Genomic DNA, 27,327 nt, shown 5'->3' with positions numbered 1-27,327 from the left:
GCTGGCAGCAACCACTCATTTGTCTGCTGTTCCATGCTCCTCCACAACTCCTGCGTGGTGTGTGGTTTGTCCCCCAAACAGGCAAGTTGTAAAACTGCCTGCTGTCGTTTACCCCTGGCCGTGCTGAAGTTAGTGGTGAAGGTATTACGCTGTCCGGATGAGGAGGCGGTAGAGGATGAGGAAGCGGAGTAGGAGGAGTTAGGAACAGGAGGCAAACTGAAGGGCCCTGCAATCCTCGGTGGTGGAAGGACATGCGCCAAATTGCTATCCGCCTCAGGCCCATCCGCCACTGCATTTACCCAGTGTGCCGTTAGGGAGATATAATGCCCCTGACCGTGCTTACTGGTCCACGTATCGGTAGTTAGGTGGACCTTGCCAGAGATGGCGTTGCGCAGTGCACACCTGATTTTTTCCCCCACTTGGTTGTGCAGGGAAGGGATGGCTTGCCTGGAAAAGTAGTGGCGGCTGGGCACGACATACTGTGGGACAGCCACCGACATAAGGTTTTTAAAACTGTGCGTCTCCACCAGACGGAATGACAGCATTTCAAAGGCCAAGAATTTTGAAATGCTGGCATTCAAAGCCAGGGATCGCGGGTGGGTAGGGGGGTACTTCCTCTTCCTCTCAAGTGTTTGGGAGATGGAAAGCTGAACGCTTCCACGGGACATTGTGGAGATGGTTGGTGACCCAGGTGGTGGTGTTGCTGACAGATCCTCTGTTTGCGGGGTGGCAGGTGCCGGTATCACTACAGATGTGGCTGGAGCGGCCGAGACTGCAGCAGAAGAGGAAGCAGGATGAGCCAGAGACATTTCTTGGTTTTGAAGGTGTCTACTCCACTGCAGCTCGTGCTTTGCACTTAGATGCCTGATCATGCAGGTTGTGCTCAGGTTGAGAAGGTTTATGCCTCGCTTCAGGCTCTGATTGCACAGGGTGCAAACCACTCGTGTCCTGTCATCAGCACATTTTCTAAAGAACTTCCACGCTAGAGAACTCCTTTGAGCTGACTTTGGTGCGCTCGTTCCCTTGCTGCGTTGGGCAGTAGCGGGCGTAGTGTCTAGGGCACGGCCGCTCCGCTTCTGCACCCTGCTCCCTCTTCTGCTGTGCTGGTGGCTCTGTGCGACCACCGCCTCTTCCTCCAAACTACTCAGGTCACCTGCATGACCTTCATTCCAGGTGGGGTCGAGGACCTCATCGTCCTCCACATCATCTTCCACCCAGTCTTTACCCCTGCCCTCCTTGTTGGTCTCCACAATGCTGAACGCCACAGCAGTTGGCACCTGCGTTTCGTCATCATCGGAGACGTGCTGCGATGGTCCTTGCATGTACTCATCTTGAGAAATAAGTGGTTGGGCATCGCTGAACTCAATCTCTTCAACTTCTGGGGCAGGGCTAGGTGGATGGCCCTGGGAAACCCTGCTGACAGAGTCCTCAAAAAGAAGAAGAGACTGCTGTATGGATTGGGGCTCAGACTGCTTGCCTGATTTCCAAGGGGGTGTGGTGAAAGACGGTTGGACATTGGCTGCAGGTGCCAACTCTGACCTTTCTGCAGTAGACTGGGTGGGAGACAATGTGAAGGAACCGGAGGCACTGTCAGCAACCCAATCTACTATCGCCTGTACTTCTTCAGGCCTCATCACGTCTAGAGGCGCATGATGCCCTACCAAATACTGATGCAGGTTCTGTCGCCTACTCACACTTGTGGAAGGTGTTTCACTTGTGCGTGTAGCTGGCACAGATCGACCACGTCCTCTCCTTGCAACAGGAGCTCTACCAGCAGCACCACGACCCAGGCCACGGCCCCTATTTGGCGGTCTCCTCATATTTCTGTAATTTATGATCTTGCCCTAGAAAGGTGTTTATTGAATAGCGGAACACAACAACAACAGTATCGCACGGGTGTATCTCACAGTCAAATATGCAAACTATGCCGCAATTTAATGTTTTTTACCCCAAAAGGGTGTATATTGAATAGCGGAATAGGAAAAAGGATAAAAAAACGGTGTATCTCACACGTACAAACACAGACTAGGCCCGGATTCAAATTTTTTGTACCCTAAAGGCAGGATGAGGAAGAGGAGTAGGAGGAGTTGGGAACAGGAGGCAAACTGAAGCGCCCTGCAATCCTCGGCGGTAGAAGGAGATGCGCCAAACCAATTTAAAAAGGTGTATCTCACATGTACCGGTACAGACTATCCCGCAATTTAATTTGTTTACACTCAAAGAGGGTGTATATTGAATAGCGGAATAGGACAAATTTTACAAAACGGTGTATCTCACACGTACAAACACCAACTAGGCCCCGATTACAATTTTTTGTACCCTAAAGGCAGGATGAGGAGTAGGAGGAGTTCGGAACAGACAGGAGGCAGACTGAAGCACCCTCAAATCCTTGGCAGTATGAGATGCGCCCCAAAAATTGGAAAGGTGTATCTCACACGTACCAACACAGACTATCCCCCAATTTAACTGATCCCCAAAGGTTTTTGATTAAATAGCGGAATAGAAAATATGATCCAAAAAAGTGTATGTATCTCACACGTACACAACCACACTAGGCCCCAATTACTATTGTTTGTACCCCTAAAAGGCTGGATGAGGAGTAGGGGGGAGTATGGAACAGGCAGCACCCTCAAATCTTCAGAAGTATGAGATGAACCCCAAACACTTGGAAAGGTGGATCTCTCCCACACGTACCAACACAGACTATCCCCCAATTTAACTGATCCCCAAAAGTTTTTGATTAAATAGCGGAATAGAAAATATGATCAAAAAAAGTGTATGTATATCACACGTACACAACCACACTAGGCCCCAATTACTATTGTTTGTACCCCTAAAAGGATGGATGAGGAGTAGGGGGAGTATGGAACAGGCAGCACCCTCAAATCTTCAGAAGTATGAGATGAACCCCAAAAACTTGGAAAGGTGGATCTCACACGTATCAACACAGACTATCCCCCAATTTAACTGATCCCCAAAGGTTTTTGATTAAATAGCGGAATAGAAAATATGATCAAAAAAAGTGTATGTATATCACACGTACACAACCACACTAGGCCCCAATTACTATTGTTTGTACCCTTAAAAGGCTGAATGAGGAGTAGGGGGGAGTATGGAACAGGCAACACCCTCAAATCTTCAGAAGTATGAGATGAACCCCAAACACTTGGAAAGGTGGATCTCACACGTACCAAAATAGACTATCCCCCAATTTAACTGATCCCCAAAGGTTTTTGATTAAATAGCGGAATAGAAAATATGATCAAAAAAAGTGTATGTATATCACACGTACACAACCACACTAGGCCCCAATTACTATTTTCTGTACCCCTAAAAGGCTGGATGAGGAGTAGGGGGAGTATGGAACAGGCAGCACCCTCAAATCTTCAGAAGTATGAGATGAACCCCAAACACTTGGAAAGGTGGATCTCTCCCACACGTACCAACACAGACTATCCCCCAATTTAACTGATCCCTAAAGGTTTTTGATTAAATAGCGGAATAGAAAATATGATCCAAAAAAGTGTATGTATCTCACACGTACACAACCACACTAGGCCCCAATTACTATTGTTTGTACCCCTAAAAGGATGGATGAGGAGTAGGGGGGAGTATGGAACAGGCAGCACCCTCAAATCTTCAGAAATATGAGATGAACCCCAAAAACTTAGAAAGGTGGATCTCACACGTACCAACACAGACTATCCCCCAATTTAACTGATCCCCAAAGGTTTTTAATTAAATAGCGGAATAGAAAATATGATCAAAAAAAGTGTATGTATCTCACACGTACACAACCACACTAGGCCCCAATTACTATTGTTTGTACCCCTAAAAGGCTGAATGAGGAGTAGGGGGGAGTATGGAACAGGCAGCACCCTCAAATCTTCAGAAGTATGAGATGAACCCCAAACACTTGGAAAGGTGGATCTCTCCCACACGTACCAACACAGACTATCCCCCAATTTAACTGATCCCCAAAGGTTTTTGATTAAATAGCGGAATAGAAAATATGATCCAAAAAAGTGTATGTATCTCACACGTACACAACCACACTAGGCCCCAATTACTATTGTTTGTACCCCTAAAAGGATGGATGAGGAGTAGGGGGAGTATGGAACAGGCAGCAACCTCAAATCTTCAGAAGTATGAGATGAACCCCAAACACTTGGAAAGGTGGATCTCTCCCACTCGTACCAACACAGACTATCCCCCAATTTAACTGATCCCCAAAGGTTTTTGATTAAATAGCGGAATAGAAAATATGATCCAAAAAAGTGTATGTATCTCACACGTACACAACCACACTAGGCCCCAATTACTATTGTTTGTACCCCTAAAAGGATGGATGAGGAGTAGGGGGAGTATGGAACAGGCAGCACCCTCAAATCTTCAGAAGTATGAGATTGTGTTCACTGTACCCCACAAAGATTGTGTTTACTGCACCCCAAAAAGATTGTGTTCACTGCACCCCAAAAAGATGGTGTTCACTGCACCCCACAAAGATTGTGTTCACTGCACCCCAAAAGGATTGTGTTCACTGCACCCCAAAACGATTGTGTTCACTGCACCCCACAAAGATTGTGTTCACTGCACCCCACAAATATTGTTCACTGCACCCCAAAAGGATTTCGTTCACTGCACCCCACAAAGATTGTGTTCACTGCACCCCAAAAAGATTGTGTTCACTGCACCCCACAAAGATTGTGTTCACTGCACCCCAAAAGGATTTCGTTCACTGCACCCCAAAAAGATTGTGTTCACTGCACCAAGATTGTGTTCACTGTACCCCACAAAGATTGTGTTCACTGTACCCCAAAAAGATTGTGTTCACTGCACCCCAAAAAGATTGTGTTCACTGCAGCCCACACACCGCAAAATGGATGTGGATCACTGACACCTGCCTATCTCCTATCCCACACCACACAGCAATATCGATTGTAGTTTGTAGAACACACTTTCCCTAAAAATCAGCAGACTCTATCCCTAACAGGATTTATAAGATCGTAGATCGGGACTGCACCCCACCCCACACAGCAATATCGATTGTAGTTTGTAGAACACACTTTCCCTAAGAATCAGCAGACTCTATCCCTAACAGGATTGATAAGATCGTAGATCGGGACTGAGTGCAGACCCCACCCCACACAGCAATATCGATTGTAGTTTGTAGAACACACTTTCCCTAAAAATCAGCAGACTCTATCCCTAACAGGATTTATAAGATCGTAGATCGGGACTGCACCCCACCCCACACAGCAATATCGATTGTAGTTTGTAGAACACACTTTCCCTAAGAATCAGCAGACTCTATCCCTAACAGGATTGATAAGATCGTAGATCGGGACTGAGTGCAGACCCCACCCCACACAGCAATATCGATTGTAGTTTGTAGAACGCACTGTCCCTAAAATCAGCAGACTCTATCCCTAACAGGATTGATAAGATCGTAGATCGGGTGACTGCAAACCCCACCCCACACAGCAATGTCGATTGTAGTTTGTAGAACGCACTGTCCCTAAAATCAGCAGACTCTCTCCCTAAAATGCCTACAACTCGCCCTGCCTAACACACTCCGACCTGTCCCTCAATTCTATCCGGACACAAATGTTTTTTTTTCCTGTCTGTCCCTAATCAGCAGCCAGCACGTTGATGTGTGCTCTCTCCCTGATCTAAGCAGCAGAATGACGCTGTAGCGGCGCTGCCTCGAACTTATAAAGACTTGGTCACATGCTTCAGACGGCCAATCACAGCTACTGATACATTTGTAGGCATGGCTGGGATGGCTTAAGGCACACCAGTTAAACGCTTGTTGATTGGCTGTTGAAAGCCCGCCATGAAAAGCGCGCCAAAGCATGCAAAACCCGGAAATAAAACGACCGAACACGGATTTTTACCCGAATATACAGTAAAGTGTCCGTGTTCGGGTAAAAAAAATCCAATTATTCGGTACGAACACGAATAATACAGTCCGTGTTCGCTCAACACTAATCATAATGCCCCCAAAGTTCAGTATTCCGTACACAGGTAGTGACTGAAAACAACACGCACTAGAATCCTTGTGTATCACTTTCTAATGTCCCCCCAACACACACACACCTTGCCACCAACTACAGTTGTCAGCTGACTGGTCTGCTAGGCCACCACACACACACACAGATCTCTTTCTGTCAGATGTGATAGCTTTCACCCACTGACACTAACCTAATGAAATTAGCAGCCATGCAATGCAATTTCATACATATTAGCAGTGAACTTACAACCGAGCATACAGACACTGGTAATATAATTATGTATGTATACACCGGCGCTATGGTATCTTTCACTCTGTATTCACAATATCAGCAATGTGAAAATGTGACGTCAGCTGTTCATCCATCACCTATGCTAGGTATTGAAATCTAATACCTATCTTTTAACCACTTCCCGCTGGGAGGATGACCATGGACGTCCTCCGGTTTCAGTGGTCATACCCGAATGATGCATGCACCTAAAGACATCATTCCGCTATGTATCTCTTCAGCCGGCTATTCTCTTTAAAGGCAGAAGTGATCCACTAAGATCACTTCTGAGGGCGACTGAAGGGGGTCCCCCCCCCTCCCGCAGCTGCCACCACCTCTCCGGGGTTCTTCGGTCCTATTGCAGAGCCCGGGAGTGATGTGGCCGGTGGTGATGGCTGCCCTGAACAGAGAGAGAGGAACTGACATTGTTCTCTCTCTCTGAAACCCTGTAAATCGAGAGCAACGAGTATGTCGTTACTTTGGTTCCGCCTCTTTGTTTACCTGGCCACCAGCGGACAGGTAAGCAGCCGATAAGACAGATCTGTGTCTGATCGGCTGCATGAGAGACCAGAAGAGAGATTTGGGGTCCATAAAGAGGACCTGTCATGACCCATGCTTTTACAAGGAATGACGTTTATCCCTTGTGATAGCAAAAAAGTTCATCCAAGAAAAAAAAAATGTAAAAAAAAAAAAAAAGAAATTTGTATAAAATAAATAATAAAATATAAAAAAAAAAAACAAACATACTCCTGCACGCATATGTTAACAGTGATCGCACCACGCATGTGAAGTATTGTGCCAAAAGTCAGAGCGAGAGCAATAATTGTAGCACCAGACTTCCTGTGTAACTCTAAACTGATAACCTGTAAATGCATTTAAATGCTCACCTATGGAGAATTTTAAGCACCATAGTTTGCCGCCATTCCAGGGGCAGATGCAATTTTAAAGCATGACATGTTAGGTATCTAATTACTCAGTGTGACGACACCCTTGCTCGCTCTGTCCGCTCTCCCGACACTCCTCTGTTTCTAGTCAGTCAGCTTGCAGATCGCATCGTCTGATGGTTCGGTCAACCAAGGATCCGGGATCCGAACTACAGCTATGTGCCGTTCGGAATCCATTAGAACAAACACCAAGCAGGCTGTATGTAAGTTCAAACAGGAAGACAATTTATTGGAAGAACACGGCACACTTTTATACAGAATTTGGAACATCCTGCCCCCAACAACCGCTTTCCTATTGGTCAATTGTAAAGTACCTGCAGTTTCCATTCAGGTCCTCTCCAGACATGCAAATGAGGGCTTGAAAATTAGTCAGTAGTGATTGGTCAGATAGCTTGACCAGGAAATGCAAAGGAGGACTTGAAAATGAGTCCACAGGGATTGGTCAGATAGCTTTGACCAATGCAAGAAGACAGAAGCCCCAGGGGGCAATCAATGTACATCATAGTCAGACACAGAACAATGGTTCCCTAACGAGCCCTCAATACACATTACTCTGTGTCAATACCTCCCTTAGCAGACAACAGGTGCGGTCATTAGCACACCTGACAATAGCTGAATGGGGAGCCACCTTAGACAGTCCGGCTCCTCAGAACTTCCTGGGATGACCATATTAGTAGTGGGCTTCCTGCTCAGAAACCTCATGGCAAAGGGAACAAAAGTCTTCAAGGGTTGTGGGTCTGGATCTGCCACCCAGGACTCCGGCTTTGCTTGCAGGGTAGATTGGGGTGGAACGGAGCAGAGCAGGCGTTGGTAGTCCTGCTCCAGTTCCCACTCCATTCTGACCGGATTAATCAGGTCTGACCACAGGTCATTCGCTTTGGGGAGACCCAGTAGGGCTTCCCTGGTGTCCTGGATTTCCCAGCGCCGAAACTCTGCTGGACATCCAAAGTCCCTCTCCTCAAAGGCCTTCCAAAGCAAGCCCGGGCCACTATAGTCCTCACCTTCCGGCATATTGTCATCAGCCATCCAGTGGTTGTAGCTGGTGGCATACCACTTTAGTGCCCGGTAAGCTTCATCCAGCCACATCTCCTTCCAAATCAGGTTCCACAGCTCCGTCACCCACTCATCCCGGGGTTGCTCTCCTAGGAAAGGTAATCGCAGGGCAACGTATACCTGGAACCGCTGGGAAGGTTCTCTCTCCGCCTCCACTGCACATCCTCTAAAGCCTCATACCACATTTCCTTTCGAGTGAAATCTCTCCAGTCCAGTATGGCTTCCTCTGATCCAGGCCCATCCTGTTGGACCAAGTGTTGCTGCAACCTCCAGCGAAACTCCTCCTCATACGGGGAAGTTGCATCTTTCGGTGTTTTCTCCGATTGTCGTATTTCTGCCATTCTCTGCTCATGTTGCCGCTCTCGTTCCCTCTCTTGTCGTTCTCGTTCTTTCTCTTGTCATTCTAGTTCTTTCTCTTTTTCGCTCATCCTGCAGCTGGATGTCTCTAATGGCATTCTGTATGGCGGTCTCTGATGGGTTAGCACCATATAATGCCAACCGCTCCCGAACCCGTTGCTGAAACAAGTCTTCAACTGACCGGGGTCCTGTATCACCATCCCTCTTATCCATCTCGGATAGCTCACTGATCAGGGTGGCCTTGTTCTTTGTCCCACCGGTCCCTCTGCGGCTCTCAAGTAAGTCTTTCAGCGTGGTTCTCCTGCATGCTGCATAGCTGGTCATTGACTGTGGTGGTTTGGAGTGTCCCGGTTACTGGAGAGCCAATCCCACCACTGCCAACCAATGTGACGAGACCCTTGCTCGCTCTGTCCGCTCTCCCGACACTCCTCTGTTTCTAGTCAGTCAGCTTGCAGATCGCATCGTCTGATGGTTCGGTCAACCAAGGATCCGGGATCCGAACTACAGCTATGTGCCGTTCGGAATCCATTAGAACAAACACCAAGCAGGCTGTATGTAAGTTCAAACAGAAGGACAATTTATTGGAAGAACACGGCACACTTTTATACAGAATTTGGAACATCCTGCCCCCAACAACCACTTTCCTATTGGTCAATTGTAAAGTACCTGCAGTTTCCATTCAGGCCCTCTCCAGACATGCAAATGAGGGCTTGAAAATGAGTCAGTAGTGATTGGTCAGATAGCTTGACCAGGAAATGCAAATGAGGACTTGAAAATGAGTCAGTAGTGATTGGTCAGATAGCTTGACCAGGAAATGCAAATGAGGACTTGAAAATGAGTCAGTAGTGATTGGTCAGATAGCTTGACCAGGAAATGCAAATGAGGACTTGAAAATGAGTCCACAGGGATTGGTCAGATAGCTTTGACCAATGCAAGAAGACAGAAGCCCCAGGGGGCAATCAATGTACATAATAGTCAGACACAGAACAATGGTTCCCTAACGAGCCCTCAATACACATTACTCTGTGTCAATACCTCCATTAGCAGACAACAGGTGCGGTCATTAGCACACCTGACAATAGCTGAATGGGGAGCCACCTTAGACAGTCCGGCTCCTCAGAACTTCCTGGGATGACCATATTAGTAGTGGGCTTCCTGCTCAGAAACCTCATGGCAAAGGGAACAAAAGTCTTCATGTTACAAGGGCGACATTATTCCTGAATATTACTGTCCCATTTGTAGTAGTCCAAACCATATTTTCGGTGTTCACCACCCTCCTGGTCACCCTGCATCCATAACAGATGCAGGGTGATTTAAACATAAGAGAGCCCCATAAGGCTGGGCATAGTGCCCCCCAACCTCTCTAAAGGAATTTGGGGTCCACAACCCCCATGCCCAAAGTGACTCCCGTCACACTCAGCATACCATCTTTCACATTATACAAAAAAAATTAGGCTGACTTTAGTGGTTTTCTTTTGTTTTTTTAATTTATCTTTTTTTTTTCCAAAACAATTGCGTTTAAAAAACTGCTGAGCAACTTCCGTGTTACATAAAAGATTGCAACACCCACCATTAATTCTATAAGGCCTCTGATAATTAAATAAATATATATATAGATATACTGTATATGTATATATACTGTATATAGAGTATGTATATATTTATGTCACTACAGGGATCACCAGCAGGAACGAGGATGGTCCTGATTCTTCTCTCTCTTTCTCTCTCTCTCTCTCTCTCTCTCTCTCTCTCTCTCTCTATATATATATATATATATATATATATATATATATATATATATATATATATGTAAATATTTTATTCTATCTTTTCATGTGACAACACTGAAGAAATGAGAAGAAATGACACTTTGCTACAATGTAAAGTAGTGAGTGTGCAGCTTGTATAACAATGTAAATTTGCTGTCCCCTCAAAATAACTCAACACACAGCCATTAATGTCTAAACCGCTGGCAACAAAAGCGAGTACACCCCTTAGTTAAAATGTCCAAAAAGGGCCAAAAGTGTCAATATTCTGTGTGGCCACCAATATTTTAAAGCACTGCCTTAACCCTCTTGGGCATGGAGTTCACCAGAGCTTCACAGGTTTCCACTGGAGTCCTCTTCCACTCCTCCATGACGACATCACAAGCTGGTGGATGTTAGATAGTGATGGACGAACATCTGCCGGGGCGGTTCGCGAATGCCAGCTGCAAATTTTCTCAAAAGTCTGTGAACCGCGAGTTCGCAGCAGGTCCCATTGACTTTAATAGGAGGCAAACTTTAAAAACCTTTAGGTCATATTTGCAGCCACAAAAGACGTACTAGCTGTGCACAAATAGTCCCAGCACATGAACAATGTCATAACAGAAGTATTGCAATTAAAAAAGTTGCCCTAAATTTTTTTTTTTTTTACAGCAAAAAATATATATTCTTTTTTTCATAAATCCACCAGAATTGACAGCAGTCGTTAAATACATGGCTAATACATATTGGGTCCATTCACACATCTGTAAAATGGGTCCGCATCCATTCCACAATTTGGCGGAACCTTTACAGACCCATTGTTTTTCATTTCCAGTCTGAAAAATTTGGCATTCACAGGATAAAGAAGTAAGTGTCGGCCATTCCAGGCCCCAAAAATTAGCCCACATGCGTTTACCTGACAGCTAAGAACGTTGTATTCTGTGACTGAAGGTACATTAGGCATTCATAGGTAACAGAAGTAAGTGTTGGCCAGTATTGGCTACAAAAATTACCTCACATGGTTTGAACTGACAGCAAAAAAATTCGTTTTTGATGGCTAGAGGTACGGTAGGCGTTCACAGTACACAGAACCGTAAGTGTTGGCCTGTATAGGCTCCAAAAATTAGCTCACATGGTTTGAACTGACAGCAAAGAACTTAGTATTTGGTGGCTGGAGGTACATTAGGCATTCACAGAAAAAGTAATTGTCGGCCCTGAAAGTCCCCTAAAATTTGCCATTCAATGGACATGAAATGCCTTTTATGCCGCTGTATGTAGCGAAGCCAAGGACTAGGATTTGTTGTGGGTGGAGGAATTTCGATGAAACCTGGTCTACTGGTCACATGTGTTGAATTCCTCAGAGATCCATGCCTCATTCATTTTTATAAATGTGAGGTAGTCTACACTGTCATGATCTAGGCGAGTGCGCTTATCGGTCACGATCCCCCCTGCTGCACTGAACGTCCTTTCGGACAGGACAATGGAAGGCAGGCAAGCCAACAGTTCCATTGCAAATTGTGCAAGCTCTGGCCAGAGGTCAAGCCTGCCCACCCAGTAGTCCAGGGGTTCATCACTCCTCAGAGCGTCCACATCGGCCGTTAACCCAATGTAGTCGGACACCTGTCGGTCTAGGCGTTCCCTCATGCTGGATCCGGAGTACAGCTGTCGATGGTTCGGCTGAAAGAAGGATCTCATATCTGAAGTGACCAAGACATCTTCCAACCGCCCTCTTCTTGCAGGCGCTGTTGGATTGCTACCTGCAACTGTCTCTCTGTGACTGAAAATTCCTCTGCCAGCGCACGGAAAAGCAGAATGCAGCATTTCCCGCAGCAAGGCCTGGAAGTGCTGCATTCTGACCGCCCTTGGTAACATCTCCACCATTTTGTGTTTGTACCAGGGGACTAAGTACGTTGCCACCCAGTACTGGTCCTTGGCCTTTATGCGTTTTATACGGGGGTCCCCCTTAAAACATTGCAGCATGTAGGCCCCCATTCCCACTAAACTGGAAGCGGTATAGTGGCCTGCTTCCAGCTCATTATCCAGGATAATGTCGTCCTCGTTCTCCTCCCCCCATCAACGGATAACACCAGGGATCCCAGAAAAGTTTAAAGCATGCTCTTCTTGCTCCTCCTCATCACCCCAGCATCATCCTCCTCCTCTGACTCCTCTTCAGACTCCTGCTGTTGATTTGTCTCAGATGGAGTAGCACCCCCTGGGAATTCATCCAACATTGCTACTTCCTCATCTTCCAGCTCCTCGACGGCATGATCAATGACACAACGAAATGCACGCTCCAGAAAGAAAGCCTAAGGCCGCAAAAATGGGCTCACATGGGTTGAACTGACAGCAAAGAATGTAGTATATGATTGCTAGAGGTACAGTAGGCGTTCACAGTATACACAAGTTGGTGGCGGTCTGTTTAGGCCCCAAACATGAGCTCCAGGGCCACTGTTAGAAATCATGGGGCCCCCTACAGCCCATCTGATGGGTCCCCTCTCAACCCCGCCCCTAGCTCTGTCAGTTACTAAAGCGGAGTTCCACTGGCTTTTGTGTCTATTAAAAATCAGCAGCTACAAAAAATGTAGCTGCTGACTTTAAATAAACACACACTCACCGTCCCACGGTCCAGCGATGCGGCCGGGGGGAGCCTCGGTTCTCTCCATCTTCTCCCCGTGGCCCTGGCATCTCTAGTGTGGGCACCTGGCTGTGACAGCTTGCAGCTTCACAGCCGGGTGCGCACTGCGCATGAGCGAGTCGCGCTGCGCGTCCTGTATGGACGGGCAATCTTCTGGGACCTGTGACGTGTCCCAGAAGATTGCAGGGAGGAAGGTACCCCCCCCCCCCAAAAAAAATGACATGCCACATGTGGCATGTTAGGGGGTCAGGACCACTTAAAGCGGAAGTTCCACTTTTGAGTGGAACTTCCGCTTTAAGATATTTATTAGACAGCTACAGTATTCACTCTGGTTATTGACAGGGAAGTTCTAAAATTAGGCGTCTCTACTTAGAATGTGCATTATGTATAATATTCTTATTACATACTTAATAACCATTACTGTAATATTCTAAACTTATTATACATATTATAAAGCAGTAGAGATGTCTTATTTTAGAAATGTTTGCATCTAATTAGCAGGGATGAGCTGAGGTGTGTTCGGACCCTAGTCCTGCCAGGAAGCTGTCACAGTACCTCACCATTCAAAAGTGTAGCTAAATGGGACAGATGTTGGTGTTTTAACATCTGTGCCTGTTTAGTTAGTGTCAGCATACTCCACACAATGGACAGGGGTGGACTTGTGATGACTCTAGGAGAGGCCAGATGTAGATAGACTTGTGTCCATTTACATCAGGCTGCCTCTGATCTGTCACATTTAGGTCTGAAAAAATAGAAAAGGATGCAGTCCTCTTCCATTTTTGTTTTTGGACCTGAATGGACACGGAGGTAGTCGGGTGTAAGTCCATTTACATCCAGACTCCCGAGGACCTACATTGACCTTTCAATCAGGTTTGCATGAAAAACTGGCAGGCGTACCTAATTGGAAAGCTTGGGTGAAAGTTTCCTAAAGGGGAATAGTAAAAACACAGCTCCACTTCTTGTTTTTACTGTCCTGCGATACCAAAAGTGAAGCACATAAGAGCTCGGTGCTGGTGGATGTCGGACCTCTCTATCGGTTTTAAATGGGAGTACATCTAAAAATTCTTATTAAACTATTCTCAAAATGTACTACACCATGAAGCCTTCTCTTTTTTGCATCTAAAAACAGAGCGAAGTGTATGTTAAAGAGAAAAATACCCCAAAGGAAGCACACAGATTGTATATGAGCAGGGATTGCCTAGCACTAGGAAAGACCTTCTATGCTGTTACCTTACAGCAGTAAGGTGAGCAGCTTGTACTACCCTAGGTGCATGTTGCATTGCATGATTCACCAGGAACTGTCACTCAATTCTTAGTTTTGATTCATTATGTATTGACATCAAAGCTGTTGATCCTTCTTTATCACATTGATTTGTGCTTTTGTCACCGTGTGCTGACACTTATTTTCAGTTTTGAGTCACCGTATGCTGACACAAGACTTTTTCATTTTAATTTCATTTCAATTTTATTTCTTTTTATTTTTTTTCTTATTTCCTTAATATATCACTGTGACTTTTGTATTTGCCACCACTCTACTCTGGGTTCCCCTGCATATATTCATCAGTCACATTTATGTGTACATTTGATGTATATTTATCAAGATTTTAACAACTGTTTTTAATACATCAGCCTTGCAGCACAACATTTCCCCCCATTTACACTATATTTATTAGCCAGGGTTTTCTAGTTTTATATTTGGTAGCTGCTGGGTTTATTCTTCTTGTTTTTTTTTTTGTTTTTTGCTAAAAATGAACTTTACAACTGCCGGGCCCCCCTGTAGTGCTGATGGAGCCCGGGCCCCGTACAAAAGGGCTGGTTGTACTGCCCTATCAGCGGCCCTGATGAGCTCACATGGGTTGAACTGACAGCAAAGAACGTAGTATATGATGGCTAGAGGTACAGTAGGCGTTCACAGTATACACAAGTTGGTGGGGGGCTGTTTAGGCCGCAAACATGAGCTCACATGGGTTGAACTGACAGCAAAGAACGTAGTATATGATTGCTAGAGGTACAGTAGGCGTTCACAGTATACATAAGTTGGTGGCGGGCTGTTTAGGCCGCAAACATGAGCTCACATGGGTTGAACTGACACCTTTTTTTACGCTCCAACATTTGAGCCACAGAAGCCTGCCTTTTTCTAGAAAAACGTGACAACGGCATCATGGAAGGTGGAGTGTTGGACAACTGTAAAGAGACAGGAGAAGCAGAAGGGGGGAGGAGAAGGAGAAGAGGCTGGACGGTGAGAGCATGGAGTGTGGCTTTGTGGGTTCTACAGTTTTGCTCCCACTGGTGATGGGATTTCAGGTGCCTTCTTAAGGCGGTTGTCCCTAGGTGAGTGTTGGGCTTACCGCGACTTATGCGTTGACTGCAAAGGCTGCAGATGGCAACACTGGTGTCAGCAACGGACACATTAATTAAAGCCCACACTGCGGAGCCATGTGCCAGCGTCCTGGGAGCGCCAGATGTGACTGTACATGGTTGATGGCTCGCTCCTGATGCATTTTCAGTCTGCTTTCTACCTCTTCTGCAATGCAAGTTCTGCCTGCCTCTCCTCCCTATCTGCCGGTCCGTCAGTCCGCCAGTTCTACAAATAATTGGCCAGTAACTGTTGTCACTGTGTGTAGCAGAGTTAACACAGCAAAAGAGGCCAAATATTTGCAGGACCAAAATACAATCTTAGAAAAGTATACTGTTAAATAACATCTCAATTCAATATGTGGCATGGGGGGGGGGGGCACAGGTTTATTACACCTGTTCTACAAATAATTGGCCAGTAACTGTTGTCACTGTGTGTAGCACTGTTTACACAGTGAGAGGCCAAATTTTTGCAGGACTAAATCCCACTCTTATACTGTCAAATAACACCCCACTTCAATATGTGGCATTGGTGTAGCGCACCAGTTCAAAATATTGGCCAGTGAGTTTGGCGCTGTGTGTACCAGACTTCACTCAGCAAACTAGGCAATATTGTTGCATGACACAAATACACTTGAAAAAGTTTACTCAGATAACATCCCACGTTAATATGTGGCATTGGGGGCGAGCATTGGTGTAGCACACCAGTTCAAAAAATTGGCCAGTGAGTTAGGCGCTGTGTGTACCAGACTTTACTCAGCAAACTAGAATACACTTGAAAAAGCTTACTCAGAGAAAACCCCACTTCAATATGTGGCATTGGGGGGGAGCATTGGTGTAGCACACCAGTTAAAAAAATTGGCCAGTGAGTTTGGGGCTGTGTGTACCAGACTTCACTCAGCAAAATAGGCAATATTGTTGCATGACACAAATACACTATATCTTTCTGCTGTTGCGGTGAGTGGGGAACCGTGAGGGGTTACCGCCACCTGGAGCACTTTATATAGTTTTTTATCTGCACTGGAGCACTTTTGGAATTTGATCACTTTATGAAAGGACTTGATATTTATTTATCTATATGTTATTTATGTGATTTATATCATTAATTTTTCACATTATTCTAATTCACTTTATGAATGTTCTTTTATGCTAGCGCTGTTTTAAATTTGATCACATACAGTGGGTACGGAAAGTATTCAGACCCCCTTAAATTTTTCACTCTTCGTTATATTGCAGCCATTTGCTAAAATCATTTAAGTTCATTCTTCTTCCTCATGAATGTACACACCGCTCCCCATATTGACGGAAAAACACAGAATTGTTGACATTGTTGCAGATTTATTAAAAAAGAAAAACTGAAATATCACATGGTCCTAAGTATTCAGACCCTTTGCTGTGACACTCATATATTTAACTCAGGTGCTTTCCATTTCTTCTGATCATCCTTGAGATGGTTCTACACCTTCATTTGAGTCCAGCTGTGTTTGATTAGGAAAGCCACACACCTGTCTATATAAGACCTTCCAGATCACAATGCATGTCACAGCAAATGAGAATCATGAGGTCAAAGGAACTGCCTGAAGAGCTCAGAGACAGAATTGTGGCAAGGCACAGATCTGGCCAAGGTTACAAAAAGATTTCTGCTGCACTTAAGGTTCCTAAGAGCACAGTGGCCTCCATAATCCTCAAATGGAAGACATTTGGGACGACCAGAACCCTTCCTAGAGCTGGCCGTCCGGCCAAACTGAGCTATCGGGGGAGAAGAGCCTTGGTGAGAGAGGTAAAGAAGAACCCAAAGATCACTGTGGCTGAGCTCCAGAGATGCAGTCAGGAGATGGGAGAAAGTTGTAGAAAGTCAACCATCACTGCAGCCCTCCACCAGTCGGGGCTTTATGGCAGAGTGGCCTGACGGAAGCCTCTCCTCAGTGTAAGACACATGAAAGCACGCATGGAGTTTGCTAAAAAAACACCTGAAGGACTCCAAGATGGTGAGAAATAAAATTCCCTGGTCTGATGAGACCAAAATAGAACTTTTTGGCCTTAATTCTAAGCGGTATGTGTGGAGAAAACCAGGCACTGCTCATCACCTGTCCAATATAGTCCCAACAGTGAAGCATGGTGGTGGCAGCATCATGTTGTGGGGGTGTTTTTCAGCTGCAGGGACAGGACGACTGGTTGCAATCAAGGGAAAGATGAATGCGGCCAAGTACAGGGATATCCTGGACAAAAACCTTCTCCAGAGTGCTCTGGACCTCAGACTGGGCCGAAGGTTTACCTTCCAACAGGACAATGACCCTAAGCACACAGCTAAAATAACGAAGGAGTGGCTTCACAACAACTCCGTGACTGTTCTTGAATGGCCCAGCCAGAGCCCTGACTTAAACCCAATTGAGCATCTCTGGAGAGACCTAAAAATGGCTGTCCACCAACGTTTACCATCCAACCTGACAGAACTGGAGAGGATCTGCAAGGAGGAATGGCAGAGGATCCCCAAATCCAGGTGTGAAAGACTTGTTGCATCTTTCCCAAAAAGACTCCTGGCTGTATTAGATCAAAAGGGGGCTTCTACTAAATACTGAGCAAAGGGTCTGAATACTTAGGACCATGTGATATTTCAGTTTTTCTTTTTTAATAAATCTGCAACAATGTCAACAATTCTGTGTTTTTCTGTCAGTATGGGGTGCTATGTGTACATTCATGAGGAAGAAGAATGAACCTAAATGATTTTAGCAAATGGCTGCAATATAACAAAGAGTGAAAAATTTAAGGGGGTCTGAATACTTTCCGTACCCACTGTACTTTACCTAAGTTTTTACTTAGTGCTACAGCAGCTGCATCACCCATTTACTATTTATAGTTTTATATATCTATAATTCATTTTATATATATATATATATATATTTATATTTTATTCACCTGCACAATTTTTAATCACTTTTTATTCACATTCTAATTGAACCACAAGCGCGGGTTTTAATTTATAGTTTTACATACGATCCTACATAGCAGGATCGCATAGCCTCTGTGCTTACACAAGTGACAGACGGCTGTGTTTACATCAGCCACCTGCCTTTCTCCCTCTGCAGCGGGTGATCGCGAGTGGCGGCGGACATCGGAGCCACCGGTCACACTCGCGGGGATCCTGGGCGAGCAATGTAGGTCTATGTCACTTTGCCCAGGAGCGGCTGACTGCCGTAGTAAATAGTCGTATTGCGGTCGGCAAGTGGTTAATGGGATGCACTACCCATGAGAAATGCAGAGAAATAAGTGGCCCTGACCCTTTTTTTAAATTGCGCAGCACCAAGCTGTGCTGAAGTGTGGCGTGTTCCTATGCAGGCCGGGAGAGAGTGCTGTAATGTGAAGGATCTGAATCAAATCACAAACATGTGATTCGGACCTCCACTGGAATAAGATTTTACTAAGCGGACCTCCGTGAATTTTAATTCAGTACCCCTGATGTAGAGGAATCTGAACTCCTTCCTTTTGCTGGTGACCTCTCTAGTGATATAAAAATCTATACAGAGGAACTGGGACCTCCTTCCTCCTGCTGGTGACCCATTTAGTGATATAAAGCTCTATGTAGAGAAATCAGGACCTCCTTCCTCCTGCTGGTGATCTCTCCAGTGATGTAAAGCTCTATAAAGAGAAAGCAGGACCTCCTTACTCCAGCTGGTGATCCCTCTAGTGATAAAAATATCTATATAGGGGAATCAGGACCTCCTTACTCCTGCTGGTGACCCCCCCTGGTGATATTAAGATTTATACAGAGGAATCAGGACCTCCTTCCCCTTGCTGGGGGCCTCTCTGGTGATATAAAGATCTATATAGAGGAATCAGGACCTCCTTCCTCCTGCTGGTGACCCCCCCTGGTGATATAAAGATGTATATAGAGGAATCAGGTCCTCCTGCTGGTGATCCCTCTAGTGATATAAAGATCTATATAGAGGAATCAGGACCTTCTTCCTCCTGCTGGGGATCCCTTTAGTGATATAAAGATCTATATAGAGGAATCAGGACCTCCTTCCTCCTGCTAGTGACCCCTCTAGTGATAAAAAGATCTATATAGAGGAATCAGGACCTCCTTCACCCTGCTGGTGATCCCTCTAGTGATATAAAGATCTATATAGAGGAATCAGGAGGTCCTTCCTCCTGCTGATGATCCCTCTAGTGATATAAAGATCTATATAGAGGAATCAGGACCTCCTTCCTCCTGCTGGTGACTTCTCTAGTGATATAAAGATCTATATAGAGGAAAAGCATGATATGCTGCTGTCGGTTACAGCATACCATCTGGTGGTATGGAGCAATTGCCCGTCAAACTATCACAGCACTGAAAACTAAGAAATAGCGAGGTAATGAAGGGATATTACAGAATTAATGAAACACAAATAGTATTCAACACTTTATAAAAACATCCCTTATTTTATTTATTTTTATCCTTTAAATGTAAACATGCTCCAAAAAAGTAATGGTTTAATCAGTCCTGTAATACTTACAATAATTCCTCTATCTGACTTTTGGTCAAAGCTGTCATCAGATCACTGAAATGAGGACCCTCCAGATTGTTTCTGCAGAGGTGAAGTTTCCTCAGTGTCCGGTTATCTCTTATTCCGACTGCCAGGTGGGGGCAGGAACTGTCTGTCAGGTGATTATCATTTAAACTGTGCAAGAAAAGAAGAAAACATTCTAATATGTGTATCATATTTAAATATTTAAATAAAAAACATTTTTTCATCCTTTTTTGTCCCCTCTGTAGCAGTCAGCATCTCTTTGAAGATGGGTAGAAGGGGGGAAAGTTTGCAAAGAAAAACACATGCAGGAATTTGGGGGGGATAAGAGGATACTGTATTTGCTTGGTGGTGCTTGGTGGGACCCCCCCACCCCCAAGTCCTCTCCCCTCCCGAAGTGCCCCCTAGCACATACAGTATCCTCTTATCCCGCCTAAATTACTGCAAGTATTCTTCTTTGACAACTTGCCCCCTTCCCTGTGTCCCCTCCCCTGCAAGTCTCATGTTGTGTATTGCAATTAGTACAGACTTCACATCAACGAAGGACATACAGAGCTGTGCCCATCCTTCTCCCCCCTACTCCTTCTGTCTGTGTACACTGTATAGGAAAACAGCAGAGTCGAGAATGGGGGAGGAGGCTTCAATCTGCTCTGCACTGTATGCCTACTGTGCTAGTGTAAGGCAGCAGGAGGGAGGGGCTGTCAAGATATGAAAATATATGAAGAGCATATTGTTATATATCGTTATATAGTCAAAGAGTTCCCTTTTAATATACTAAAGAATATATTCTTATTAATGTTTTTGAATTCTAGTTTGTATTCTTCTGTGAAATATATTGCCACATATACCTGTGTCCCAGTTGTGTTCCAGATGGTATGAAATGTTCTGCCAAAGATATGATAGGATTCCCGGAAAAAGATGTTTATGAAAACAAGCCCCTTATTACCATAAAATGTAAAAAGCCCCTAATCAATCATTTTTTATTGTCAGACTAACCTTTCACTCGACGCCATTATAGGGTCAAGATGACCATATGTGTAATAAGACTGTATTGTGAAATCTTGTGTAATATTGTGAAACTTTGTGTAATCTGCAACTTGGGCTTGTGCCCGTTTATGTACTATAAAAGCTCTGTAACCAATGTAATCTGGGTCACATATCTGTTGGAAGATGTGGACCCGCTATATGGCGTATACTCTGAAGTAAACATATGAAGACGAATGCAAACCTGATTGGCGTAGATGTCCTTTATTTCAAGGCTTAACTTAACATTTGGTGACCCCCGAATCGTGTCTTCTTGACTGCATCTCCACCACCGGCATTCACTCCTCAATAGGAGGGACGGCAGTAATGAGGCCTCAGGTGAGAAACATTTTATTTATCATATTGATACTGTCTGTTCTGGAGCGATGGTGAGGTGCCAGGTGGGGATTGCAGCTACAGAAGGTGACACATTTCCTTTGAATTTATTTTTGCATTTTGTCTGTGTATGATTACTGAGACTATTATATGGTACCAAATATAAATTGTGCATGCAGATATAACTTTATGTAAAGTTTATGTTAGAGGTTTTTAGAAGTACTTCTCCTACTTTCTTGTTATCCTCAGAAATGACAATATATATAGTCATGTATTAAGGGATGTATTTAAGCAGGTAACACTATTTTCTGAAGTGTGTATAAGTTGTTGAATGACAAGGGGGGTGGTATTAAGGCAAGACTGCCTTAAGCCACAGTGCTTGTGGCCTGCTGAGTATTCTTTGGATTAGGGAGTCAAAGAAAGGGTAAGAGACCAGTCTATTTCCAACTTAGAAAAGAGACGTCTTTCTGGGCACAAGAACTGATGAGATATCTCAATTAATGTACTGGGCTGCTGGTACACAGCCGTAACAAATGTATTGGGCTGCTGGTACACAGCCGTAACGATAAGAAGTGTGGGTGTTCTTGGTCCCAGAACTCCAAATATTGTCATTTCTGAAAAGGGTAATAAGAAAAATAATAAATAATAAATTATGGGAAACGTATTTGGTAAGAATGTTTTGCCCATCATGAATGACTTAGGGCTCACAAAAACTAGAGCTAAGAAATTATTAAAAATGGTGTAAAATTACTAAAAAAGGCGTATAAGGAAGATCCCTCTAAATGGTGGCCACCAGAGGGATCCCTTAATACCCCAACAATTGATGCGTTGTTTAAATTTGCTTTTTAAAATGTCTGATTGTGGGGGAATTGAATGTCTAGCAGCACGGGAAGCCCCCCCCCTATAAAATGTGTTCAGAAAAAGCTGCTTTAAAAATAGATGAGGAAGAGTAATAGAAACAGTTTTATCAGGGAAAACATAGTTCGCCGTAGTTGGCAGGACACTTTGAGGTTATTTTTATATGAAGAATTATAGATAATGAGAAATTACATTTTGCTCATGGGTCCCTGTGTGAAAGAGAGCTCTGGTGCAAAATTTTGAAAATTGGCTACTTGCCCAGAAAGGGTTCAAATGTAAATATCTTCATTCCCGTTATAGTTATGGAATTTATTTTTGGACAGAAAGGGTTACCGCAATTAGTGTGACCATTGGACCCTGTTGGCACCGAGCCAAAAGTTTCAAATCAGATTAACTTTTTATCTGATTACAGTTTTTGAATGATATCTTAGGGGTGTCCTCTATTGAAGGAGGGTAACCTCTGGTCAGGTTTTTGTAAAATTGACACGAGACCAAAAGTTTTTTTTGTAAGATTGGCACGGAGTCAAAAAGTTTTTCGTTTTGTCTGATTGTAGCATACAAGTGGTATCCGATGTGCCATCTCTACTGATGGCCATATCATCCGATGCTACCCACTTTTACAGTGAAGTAATGCGTTTTTTTTAACATCCTAGTGGACGAGGAGACAAAGCCATCTTCATTTCTTGTTTTTCAGTCCGGGTAACTGACCTGGTGTAGAAATGCCCTTAAAAATAGGTGATGGAGGTCAGTATACAGCAAGAATAGGGAAAGTTTATGTCCTTTAAAAACCCCAAGAAATTAGGACAATTGTAGAAGATCTCCCAAACATTGCCAAGAGTCCTAAGGAAATGGTACAAAAGGTTGATGTGAATGGAGAAAACTCAGCAAGCTACATATACAGATATGTGGATTTTGATTGATTGTGCAGTACCTGAAAAATATGTGGATGTATGGAACACTTTTGCACAAAATAAATAAATAAATAAGTGCGCATGAATAAGATATATTGAAGATAGAGGCAGATGGCCAAAATATGTATGAAACAAAGATTGATAGGTTGAATGAAATTTTAAAAGAGTGGGTAACAAACATGTTTGATAAAGGACAGGATATGCAAATGTTATTGGATGTTGTTCAGAAGGAAGGTGAGGATGTGTTGAACTATTGGAATAGACTTAAAGATGATATACAGAAACACACTGATTGGGCAATTGAAGTAAAGATGACATGAAAACGACCTAAAGTGATAAATATTTTTGTAAGTGGATTGTTTTCTGAGATTAGAAAAGAAATAGAGCTCAGCACAAGCGGGCTGGAGAATTAAACCTGTCCCTGAGTTGGTTGACATAGCACAGATAGCTTGTGAAGTGTTGCAAAAAAAAAAAAAAAAAAAAAAAGAAAGAAAAAAAAATAGAGGGAAAGGAAAAAACTAAAATAATGAATATGACAGTTCCTGAGGTTGAGGAAAAGGTTCCTGAACCCAGGGGAGTCCCAGTTTCTTCAGTACAGGTGACGCCACAAGGAGTTCCCATGGCGGAACCCCCTTATCCCCAGCCAGGAGTAGTGTACATTTCCAATTATGGGGTCCCCCAAGCCAAAAGGGAGAACTGGAGATCCAAAGAGGGGCAGTGTAGGACTCCAACAGGAATTATTCACTTTGGAAGAATTAACCCCTTCAGTTATGGAAGCATTTAAACAAATCAAGCAATCTTTTTCTAACTATGCCCAGTCTTGGCTTGCCAGATTATAGCAAATATTTCTATTTATTTTGCACAGAAATAAATGGACATGCGAATGGGGTGTTAACACAACACTTCTGTGCCAGACATCGCCCAGTGGGGTACTACAGTTACCCATTGGACAGCGTTGCTAGGGGGCTACCTGGATGTCTAAAATTAGTAGCGGCGGCTGCCCTACTGGTTGAGAAAACTGTAGACATTGTATTGGGCAACACTTTGTATTTGATGTGCCCCCATAATTTGGAGGCTATGTTGAATAGTGCCTATACTAAACACTTCTCAGTACAGAGGATACATTATCATTTGATTTTGTTATCAGTCTCCAATCTCAAAATCCAGCGCTGCCAGACTCTGAATCCGGCTACTTTTCTACCGGAAGCTGACAGTAATGATTTTGAATACCTGATACATGATTGTGGTGCCTCTATTGATGAAGTAACAAAACCCAGATCTGATCTTCAGGATGAATCAGTGTTCATTTCGTCAACAAAAATGTTTTCGTCACCGGCATTTTTCAACTGACGAAAACGAGACGCAAAGTATAGCACATTTTCGTCAAATGACAACTATGACGAAAATCAAATCCGTTTTCGTTAACGAACGAAAACTAAACGAGAATGTGAGGCAGGGACGTTTACCCAACCTGTGTGGCGTCTGGCGTAGCATGCCCCGTGATGTCCGACGTGAGGACTACTATAAGAGAGTCGACTCGAGACCAGTCACCTGACTTCACCAGACAGAGCACTGCAGCACTACAGCCAGAGCCAGGCCCGACTCATCATCACACGGCAGTCGACCAGGCAGTGGTGGCGCGGCACCCACCACCACATCCTCCAGAGCAGAGAGAGCACCCACTGTGAGTTGCAACAGCCAGCAGGCCAACTATTACTGCCTCCCCCCGAGTACCGGGTCCCCTCAGAGTTCAGACCACCGTCATCCAGGACTGTGTGTGCCGCGTGTGTGTGGCGTGCATAGGCAGCTGAGGCCCGCCCGGCCCATCCTGTTCAACTAGTTAGAGACCACCCTTAAACCTGAGACCCGGACCCCCATCCAGCACTCTGAGCAGCACTGTGCTGTGTGCAGTGTGCACTGACTGCAGGGCAGGCAGCAGCATTACAGGCCTCCTCTCTGACCTGAACATGACCACAGGGCGGCATCCGGCAGCCATCCCTTTAGACCACCATCCACCACCAGCACTCATTGCAGCAGCATTTCAGGCCTCCTCTGACCTGACCAACATCCCTTAGACTGAGACCACCATCCAGCACTGTGTGCATTATACAGGCCATCCCTTAGACCTGAGATCACCATCCAGGCTCCAGCACTGTGCAGCAGCATTACAGGCCTCCTCTGTCTGACTGACCTGACCACCACAGGCATCCAGGGCATTACAGGCCATCCCTTATACCTGAGACCACCATCCAGGCTCCAGCACTGTCCAGCAGCATTACAGGCCTCCTCTGTCTGACCTGACCACCACAGGCATCCAGGGCATTACAGGCCATCCCTTAGACCTGAGACCACCATCCAGGCTCCAGCACTGTCCAGCAGCATTACAGGCCTCCTCTGTCTGACTGAGCTGACCACCAGACCACCACAGGCATCCAGGGCATTACAGGCCATCCCTTACACTTGAGACCACCATCCAGGCTCCAGCACTGTCCAGCAGCATACAGGCCCCCTCTGTCTGACTGACCTGACCACCACAGGCATCCAGGGCATTACAGGCCATCCCTTAGACCTGAGACCACCGTCCAGGCTCCAGCACTGTCCATCAGCATTACAGGCCTCCTCGCTCTGACCACTGTCATCCACACAGCACTGTCATCCAGAGAAATGTCCGCGACCGCCGCGTCTGTCTCTGTAACTGGTAGAAAGAGAAGAGAAGATCTATGGGTGTATTTTACATTTGATGCTAAGGACAACAAGACCCTTTGCAAACCATGTGGAGTGACACTAACTGGCAAAAAATACAACAAACTTGAAGCGTCATTTGCGGACAACTCATCCCGAAATTCATACAAAAGGTAAGCAGTGCATGATAGCACTTAACTCCACTTTTGTATAAAGAGACAACTTAGAGCTGAGTGCGAGAGAATGTATAGATGACTAAAATGAGTTTTAGTCGACTAAAATGTAGGACGTTTTTGTCGACTAAAATGTAAGATGTTTTAGTCGACTAAAATGTAAGATGTTTTAGTCGACTAAAATGTACTGGAGTTTTAGTCGATTAAATACGACTAAAACTAAAACACTTGCAGAAGACTAAAATGGGACTAAAACCAAAATGCCATTTTAGCCCTAAGACTAAAACTAAATTGAAATTTGCTGCCAGAATTAACACTGGGATGAATCCATTGCTGGTCTGCCTGCATGTGCAGACTTGTTTGTGGATGGATCATCCCTAAGGAGACCAGATGGCCTGACCTTTGCCGCTTGTGCAGTGGTAAATGGTGATAACTGACTACTACATACAGAGATTCTGACAGGTTCCAGGTCAGCACAGGCAGCAGAATTAACAGCTCTCTGTGTTGCTTTGGAATTGGGAGAAGGTGACTCTGTTAATATCTACATTGACTCTGCCTATGCTGTGGGTATATTGCACAGTTTTACACAATTATGGAAGGAAGAAGGTACCTGATAGCAACAGGAACACCCATTCAGCACAAATAGTTAATTGTCAGACTGTTGTCTACAGTTCAATTGCCTCTTAAAGTTGCAGTGATTAAATGTAAAGCACATACCGGGTCTAATGACAGTGTATCGGTTGGAAATGCCTTGGCTGATAAATATGTCAAAGAAGCTATTCACTCTTATCAGCCACCTGCAGTCCCTACATTTTTTGTCACTGAAAATCAGGTGGAGCTTAGTGTTCTTTTGGCCCTACAGGAAAGTTCACCCCACCGATCCACTTGGTCTGCAAAAGGAGCTGTTTGCGGACAGGATGGTCTGTGGAGGTTGAATGACAAGCTGGTTGCTCCACCGACTCTATTTCCTTCATTGTTTGCCTTGAGCCATGGGCCTTGCCATGTCTCAACAGGAGGGATGTGTCGGGTTGTGAACAAACAGTGGTGGGCACCAGGTTTTTACACATATGCTGCTAAACAGGTTAATGAATGTGCTGTATGTCAAATGCATAACATATGTAAACCAGTGCCTACTCCTATAAAAAACATTCCGCATACTGAGGAGCCGTTTCAAATTGTGTAGATTGACTTCTCAGGTATGTCCCCTTGTGGCCGATTCAGGTATCTTTTGGTTTTTGGGCTGGGTGGAGACTTACCCAACTGTGAAGAATGATGCCAGAACAGTAGTCAAGAGTCTTACTAGAGAATTGATTCCCAGGTTTGGTATAGGAGCTGTGATCTCTTCAGACAGAGGTACACACTTTGATACGAAACTAATGGCAGAGGTAGTAGATATCTTGGGACTGAAACAACAGTTACACACACCTTATAGACCACAGGTTAGTGGGATGGTCGAACGCAGTAAT

The 27,327-nt window shown here is 44.7% G+C and overlaps 1 protein-coding gene across 1 annotated transcript in view; it reads right to left on the bottom strand.

The window, feature by feature from the left end:
- Nucleotides 1-27,327, bottom strand: part of LOC309556402 (NACHT, LRR and PYD domains-containing protein 3-like) — a gene marked incomplete at both ends in the record, with an annotated part of 545,473 nt that overhangs the window by 165,129 nt on the left and 353,017 nt on the right. The window contains one exon of the mRNA XM_082258866.1: nucleotides 19,867-20,031. Within this exon, the coding sequence (XP_082114992.1) occupies nucleotides 19,867-20,031 (165 nt within the window). The remainder of the gene's footprint in view (nucleotides 1-19,866; nucleotides 20,032-27,327) is intronic.

Source organism: Pelophylax lessonae (assembly GCF_965119305.1).
Source record: "Pelophylax lessonae genome assembly, chromosome: 5".
Classification (NCBI taxonomy): domain Eukaryota; kingdom Metazoa; phylum Chordata; class Amphibia; order Anura; family Ranidae; genus Pelophylax; species Pelophylax lessonae.
Note: the sequence above shows the minus strand (reverse complement) of the source record. Positions and strands in the feature narration are given on the sequence as shown.